The sequence below is a fragment of the Corvus brachyrhynchos genome, unplaced genomic scaffold, assembly GCF_000691975.1.
Source record: "Corvus brachyrhynchos isolate BGI_N302 unplaced genomic scaffold, ASM69197v1 scaffold4, whole genome shotgun sequence".
Taxonomy (NCBI): domain Eukaryota; kingdom Metazoa; phylum Chordata; class Aves; order Passeriformes; family Corvidae; genus Corvus; species Corvus brachyrhynchos.
Window position 1 is genome coordinate 7,209,908 of NW_008237878.1, and position 7,927 is coordinate 7,217,834.

General features: G+C 46.4%; 1 protein-coding gene across 1 annotated transcript in view; it reads right to left on the reverse strand.

The window, feature by feature from the left end:
• KLF15 (Kruppel like factor 15) overlaps positions 1 to 5,309 on the reverse strand; it is a 15,274-nt gene extending 9,965 nt beyond the window's left edge. Inside the window, exons 1-2 of the mRNA XM_008632243.2 lie at positions 5,213 to 5,309; positions 3,210 to 4,317 (exon numbers count right to left, since the gene is read on the reverse strand). Coding sequence (XP_008630465.2) covers positions 3,210 to 4,317; positions 5,213 to 5,294 — 1,190 coding nt within the window. The 5' untranslated portion in view covers positions 5,295 to 5,309. The remainder of the gene's footprint in view (positions 1 to 3,209; positions 4,318 to 5,212) is intronic.
• Positions 5,310 to 7,927: the final 2,618 nt, after the last annotated feature.

The window sequence follows — 7,927 nt, forward strand, 5'->3', positions numbered from 1 at the left end:
CCTGCTGCCCATCCCCAGAGCTTTGCTACAATAAACCAGCACAGCTCCTGTGCACCTGCCATCCCTTGCACAGCATCAGCAAGAAAAACCAATGCGAGATGCCTGCCCTGCCCCATGCGTGGTACTGCTCACAGTCACTCGGGCCCAAGCACACTCCTGGCCACACATGTTAGAAGCCTTTAAACCCTCCCTGCCAAACCAGGCAGAGCTTATGTCCCATGCTGTCACCTGTGGAGCCTCCAGCCAGAAGATGCAGTGGGGCATTTAAAGCCAATTGCCTCACCCCACAGCCTTGCAGCAACTGCAGCTTTGCACGATACTGTGCCAGGGAGGGGAAGCAGGAGCTTCTCCTGCTCTGTGCCATCACACAGCTCCTGGGCCCAGCCCACGCTGCAGCTCAGCTCTTTGGCCTGAGCAGTGCTAACCAGAGGCTGTGGTGCCAAAGGTAGATGGTGACACAACACGGATCAGTGCCCTGACCCGTCCAGGGAACACAACAGGTCACTGGCCACTGCCAGATGAGCACCACTCTGCAGCCTGCCGAAACAGCCCTTGCTCTGTGCCTTGGAAGGGCACAAGTGAGCAGTGTTTAGCCTCCATCAGGGAGGTGCTAAGGCTCTCCAGCCCTCCTAGGGGTTAGCAAAAGGGTTTGCTGGGTGCACACTCCAACCCTGGTGAATTTAAAACATCATAGCATGGCTGCACAGAGAGCTGAGGAACCTTTAACCGTCCCACTGAGCTCAGGTACTTTGTGCTAGGCAACACTTTGTTTTGGTTTTGAAATTACTATCTCCAGTGAGATCAGATCTTAAGTGTCTTCAGTGAAAAAATAAATACACAAGCACAAGAACACAGGGGAAAGAGGGAGAAAGCAGAGCCCGGCAGTGTTTTACTGCTTAAATTCATCTGAGATTATATAGACCTCAGAGCAAACAGAGTGGCCAGATGCATTGGACTTAGGTCATGTGAGGCTTAAGTCACAGCTCTCACTGAACTTCTGGAAAAGGTAAACATGGTTTATTGATGAAAGGAGACTGAGTAATTCAATGCTCAGTTGGGTCTGGCCTTCGATGTGGGAGCAGCGTGCAGGGGATGGGCAGCAATCTCAGGCTGGTGCTAAGGATTGCTGCGAGCACAGGAGGCAGCTCCCCAAACACAGACTCTCCTGCCGGCTATAAAATTCTCCTCTCATAGCAGAGCCCTTCCAAAGTCTGGGGGTTTTGGGGATTGGGATTGCAGCCCAGGCTGTGAAATTCAACAAGACAAACAGCAATAGAGTTTGAAAAGTACTTGCAGCAGCTGTTTGTGGACAAGACATATGTTCTTCATTATGAAGGTGATTAATTTCTCATTACTGTTGGGCTCATCTTTAAAAAGTTGTGGTGGTTGAAAGTTCAGGGTGCTCCAGGTTGCGGGACCTGCACTTCTCTTGGCCCACGAGCATCCTGCTTTTGATGCACACCATTCGCCGTAACACTTCAAGAAGAGAGGCACCTGTTGTAAATTTAATCATCCTTTATCACTTAATATTTTTCCTAAATGTTCCCCTTAGTTTTGTATCTTGGGGAACACCAGCTTTGTGATAAGACAGGGCTGGAGAAGGTCACCCACAGGCAACACTTCAGGCTCCTGATCTTGAGCCACGAAAGTCACTGGGAGCATTGGTACAAATCTCAGTGTGGATTAGACAAACCCTCACGTGCCACGTGCATGTGTCACAAAAAGGAGAGCTGTGCTCACATCCCAGCACAAGGAAAGCCAACATGACACCCACAGGCACATCTGCTGCCTGTGCACACATACTCTGGCAAACAAATAAAAAGCAGCGAGCGCCTCTACTGCAGGTCGGGAGCAACCAGCCCACGGTTTCTGGGACTAATCAGCTGAATTTGGTGAGAGGGCACCCTGAGCAGCAAGAAACTGAGCTCATGAAAGGTGCTGCACGGACAAAAGGAAACAAATCACCACCTGTTTGTAGAGCCCCATAAACTAACCTGCTCAGCCCTTCTGAGAGGCAAACTTCAGACTGGTCCAGCTGGGGAACAGAGGGTTCAGCTCCATTGTGACCTTTTCCCTCAAACCAACCCAGCCATCTCTAACTGCTTCATGTCTCACATACTTGCATTTTTACACAACACTCTCCTGTTACTTTTTACCTTGTCTGTTGCCCATGATCAAAACCCATTTTCTCATTAGGCATTGCTCACTGAAGCTCTGCAGCATATTATTTGAAAGAAATTCAGTTTAATTTAACACAAGGTAGTTAAGATTATGTTTTCTGCCATCATCATTTGTGGTGCTGTATATTAGCACTTGCTAGCAGCCAAACCAGTAATACAGCTAACTGGAAAGAGGGAGGAAGGCACCTGTCAAAGTTTCCTTAAAATAAAAGTTGTTGTTTTTTAAAAGACTAAATTTTTCAAGTTGTATTAAAAATAAAATAAAATAAAATAAAATAAAATAAAATAAAATAAAATCCCTCTGCAAAACATTTTTTCAATAAAACCTGCAATCTTTCATTCAAGCAATGTTTAACTCCACCTCAGCCTTCTGGTTATGTTGTTACATCTGACAGCTTTTTTGCAACTTTGAGTGGCACCCACGCATTTTTCTGAATCAAGACAGAGAATAAAATCCAGAGTATGCCAGAGTGTCACTGCTAGCATTTTCAGGAGTGGGATGGAGTGCATTTTCTATGAAAGTGCACAGAATACTGCTTTTAACCACACTTGCTTATCACAGCCATTCACTGACCACGTTTAGTCCCACACAGCTGGAGCCACACAGGGCTGTGCACAGCAGTTCTGCCCTAAACCATCCAGTTCACTCACAGCCTCAGCTGGTGCCAGCCACGGCTCTGCTGGGGCTGGTGTGCTGCAACCACACCAATGCAAACACCAGGTCTTACCTGTGGCAACAAGCTTAATCTGACCCTCTAGAATGAAATACAAATTATGATGGACTACTTTTATTTTTTTTAAGACACTAAAACTGCTGGTGCCAGCAGGTGATGCTGTGCTATTTAATTTATCAAAACCCATGGGTTACCTAACAGGAAGAAAAAAGGTCTTCATTGTCAAACCAACCAAACAAGTTCTGGCAACAGAAAGAGTTTATATATCAGAGTGCAAACATACTTGCTCAGCAAGTTAGGTCAAGTGAGCAAAAAGGGGAAAGGGGATTGGACAGAGCTGCACCCCAGTACTGACCTCCATCCACAACCCGGCCACGTGCACGCAAAGGGCTTTTCTCCTGTGTGCCTCCTCAGGTGGGCTTTCAAATGGCTGCTTTTCGTGTACATCTTGGTGCAACCAGGAAAAGAACATTTGTGCATTTTAATGAGTTCGGCTGCAGGGTTCTTTTGAAATTTCTGACCCATGATGATTCCCGTCTGCCCCTGGATCATGCCTCCTGGCCCAATTGGCTTGGCGGCAATGGGGACGGGAGCAATGCGGACAAATTTAGAGGACAAGTTCAAATTGGACGACTGAACTATCTGAGGCACAAGGGCAAACGTCTGTCCTTGGATGTTGACTAGGAGCTGTGCAATTTTAATGTTCTCCTGTGCTGGTCCTTGGGAACTGGGGCTTGTGTTGGACTCCTGTTTGATCTGTACAGGCTGAATTTGGAGCATAACCGGTATCCCATTCTCTAAGGTCATTCCTCCATTTGAAGCTTGGCCACCTTCCATTGAGCTGTTCAACTGCTCATTTTTACTCTCTTTTAAACTAGCACTGGGTAACATATGGTCTTTTTGCTGCAGCGAAGCAACAGAAACTTGGCTGCAAGCTCTCAAGTCCTTGGTCTCACTTTTAGGTCTTTCTTTGAGCTCCAAGTCCATGTTCTCCTCCAAAAATTCCTCAATTTCCTCAAGCGTTGGCTGAAATGGTCCTGAGTCTTCCATATCCACGGCAAATTCAGGCAACCTAAAGTACTCCTCTTTCACTATTGGCTGAAGTCTCCTTTTGTCCCACCATGATGCAGTGGTGTTCCCCAAAGATGCCTGGGACAATAAATAGTCTAAGATACTGTCCTGACTTTCCGCACTGGATGTGCTTCCATAGCTGGAGCTGAGCACCTGGGAGTCAGGGCTGGAACAAGAACAAAAGCTGGACGAGTCACTGTCATCTTCTGACAGGGGAGAGGGCAGCATTTGGTAGGACCTCACACCTGCTGTCATGTCCCCAAAGTATCCAAGAGAAGATCTTGTGGATGAAAAGGATTCATCAGTAGGCAGCAAGTGATCCACCATTCCTGGACGATCTCTTAAGGATATCCCAACAGCATATAACAGGCAGCTAAAGTTCAGGTGAGAGCCTGAGTGCAGGAAAACAAAAGAGTCAGAAGTTGGTTTAATCATTTATCTCCATGAACTGAAGCTCGTAAAGCCCTCTAGCCCACAGGAAAGCCCAGAGCATCCAGCCTCCCTGCTACAAGCTTTGATATGTCTGCACCACCCCCCCAAGGACTGTCAGGGCTGAAGTGTTTTGCAGGATTGCACCACATATTTGCAAAAGAATTCTGTCAGAAATCATTTCCCAACTGTGTGTGCTCCAGATTTACAGCTCCCTTACAGAATATTACCGACAAGAGAAAATAAATAATGAGCTTTCACCCAGCAGTGAAATCCAGAGCGAAAGAAAGGAATGGGAAGAAAAAAACAGTGTTGAAATTTTTACCACCAAAAAGAAACAAATAAAAAAAGTTTATTGCTGGTGGCCATAAAACGCAAATCCTTTCCCTATCTTGTAGCTTTCCACCAACCTTATTTTTAACTTCCTCAGTTCTACAAATATAGGCTGTTCAGCATAATGCAAGGATCAATCTGGCAGGAGCCAAAAATATTTACTGTGCTTCAGCATTTACTAGGCGGATTTTCCCCTCCAGATGTAATGAATCAGTGTGCCAACGTCATCATCACCTGCACTGTCCTTAATAAGGCTGGCACTGTACTGAGCTAATTACCACGTCCTGCCAGCCAGCTGGTGGCTGCTTTCACCCCACGCTCCTGTCTCTCCGGGGCAGAGGTTGAGGTGAGCTGAGCCCCGTGCCAGCTGCTGCCCCGGCGGGGCTGCCCGGCCCCCCGGCACCCCGACCTGCCTGCGCTCCCAGTGCCCCCTGCCCGCGCTGGGGCGGCGAGCGGGCAGCATCGCACAAATCCCGGCTCACGTGAGCCCTAATCCCACTACAACCCCACAACAGCAAGCCCCACCTTTCCCAGTGCAGCCCACCGCAGTGCTTGCTGACAGCCGCGATTGTCCTGCGCTTTCCCAGCTAAGACGAGCAAACTTCATAGAAAGGCGCCTGGGGAGGGGGAGGCAGGAGGGACATCTGCGTATTTTTTTATTCCCCACCTCCCCGAGGGGAAAAAAAATTGCTTACGGATGGAGATTATGCCCCTTAGAGAGCAAACGCAGAGACCTCTGGATGGAGCGAACACTGGCCCTCAGTCATTCGCTCAAGGTGACTGATTGAAAACAGAGCTGTACATGTGCATAATAAAACAACTCTTTCTGTGGAAGGTATGTGGACTGCAGAGATAGAAGTCATTCGATCAGCCTATGAGGCTGTGTGTGTGTGTGAATTAGGAGGCATGTGACCCAGCGTGAAGGAAATGCCAGTCAATCTTGTTACACGCTGTCATTTTCCACAGGCTCTGCCGCTGCGCTTTGGACGCTTTGCCATGAATAGTCAATAGCTCCCAGTTTTGTGCAGGCGAGAGGATGGTTGTTACTGCTGTTGCAGAGCATCTCTGCTGCCTCATCTCCAAAATTTGCCCTGTCTTTCCTTTACTGGAGAAAAATCAAAAGGTGTCTGTGTGCTCAGTGCTGCAGTGAACACAGAGTGAGATATTTTACACAACACCCTTAAAGAGCTCTGTCCCACTGGCAGCATCTATTAATATTTCACAGGAAGAGTGGGGATAAAGCTGTATTTCTTAAGGGTCTTATTCTTAAAGATATGGCTTCCTCCTTCATATGCACGTGGAGGAAACAGGGATGGGTTGAAAGACTTAAAAGTAAGATTGCACATTTTCCTGGTATGTGTGTCCTGTCAGTCAGCTATGCCTCTGAACCAATAATGAAATACCCACATGTGCTGAACACGAGGAAGTTCAAACAGAGGTTAGTGGCTCTGTTTTGCGACCTTAGCCTATAATCATGTCTTATAGTAAAAGCGAAGAGTCAGAAGAGCTGAACTATTTCTAACACACTTTTTTTTTTTTTAAATCTCTGTGTTGATGGTAAGTTCCCCCAGCAGAAGTCCCAGAGCTGAGCTATTCCAGTTTTGAAACAGAAAGCAACATCTGCTTCTGACAAATTAGTATTGGCATCTGGTAAGTATTCACCCAAGCTGATTTTTTCTATCTTGCACCAAAAATTGGTGACTGCCTTGAGAAACACAGGGCAGAAAGGAAGACTTGCCCTCAGATGGTTTCTGATCCTTCCTCCAATGTCCGTATTATTCCAGCTTAAACTTCTGAAGAATGGGGCTGTGAGGGAAATCTGGCCTGCAACGTGTTTTTTCTAAGAAAAGCTGGCGTGCTCTGCATGCACCAAAAGCAGTTGGTGAACTTCTTTAAAAAAAAATAAAATTTAAATGTTCAAGTTTTCTTTAAATGCCTGCAAGAACTAGGAAGACACATATCAAAATATCCATATATTTCCCCGGGAATAGAACTAAACTTAACTTGAATAAGAGCTTAAAAGAGGAGAAAAAACCCAACAGTGAACCCCTAGCAACTGCTGTGGGCCAGTTACCTCAGCAGAAAACAGCCAGCACGCTTGTTTCCCATCTCTTTTGACAAGGAACAATGTCACTCGATGTGACCAGAGGCTTTTTAAGAGGGGACTGTTAGAGGCAAATAGATCCAGGCACGTTATGGGCCAGTTCTGCTTTCTGTGCACTCTCAAAGCTTGCAGAACAGCCAAGAAGATTTTGGAGAATGCCTGGAATGCAGGATCGGGCCCTGGCTATATTTTTCTCCTAAAGGCTGGGCTAACAACCAAAAGGCTTTCATCCTTACTTCACCTGAAGACACAGCCAAAACCAGAAGATTAGAAAACAAAACCAAAAAAAGCCAGGGCGGTGAAGGCTATGAAAACTAATGATGTTGTTTCCATAACGCACTTTCATCTCTAGGAACCTTCAAAACATGTTAGAAATGTAAGCACCTATACAGAGACCACAATGCCTGAGCCGCTGGAAACAGCACTTCTGGAGTGAAATACAGCAGCTGTTCAGCAGCACGACCGTCTCCAACTTTTTTTATGACTTCCCTGGGTTGTTATGATGTCCTTTCTGCCAAAAACATGTTGTTCTGTTTAAAATCTGTCCATCTAATCGCCAGCTAAAAAAAAAAAATAACGACAAAAAGCAAAGCAGAGAAGACGTATTTTGATGCAGAGCAACATTAAAATGTAAAGTCCTGGGAAACTGCTGAAACATGGGGATGTATTTCTCAGCCTGTCATTTCTGGACAGTAAGCCCAGCACAACTGATCACACAGCATATACGAGACGCTGACGGTCATTTCCTACGTTTACTGCCACAGCTTTTTCCAGTTTAAGACTAATCTCTTCAGGGTTTTCTCTTGTTCCCTAGAAGGTTTTAAATCTGTTCAGGCTGACTTCTGCTCCACAGATAGAGCCTTAAACCAGGCAATGAAGCAGGCCCAGAGTTTCTAAGAAATTAAAAGAGAAATGCAGAGGAGGGGGGGGAATAATAAAAATAAAAAGAATAAAAAGCCGTGAGCCAGGAGTAAACCCACTTGCTCTCATCTCTTCCGCAAGGTGGCTGTGCTGCTCCCCGGACACAGCGGGGTGTTCAGGTTTGTTTTTTCCAAACCCACTGCTCCTGGGAAACTGCAGAAACACTCCCAAAGCTTTCTTTCCTGAAAACTATCCCGCTCCAGCCCCAAACTTTG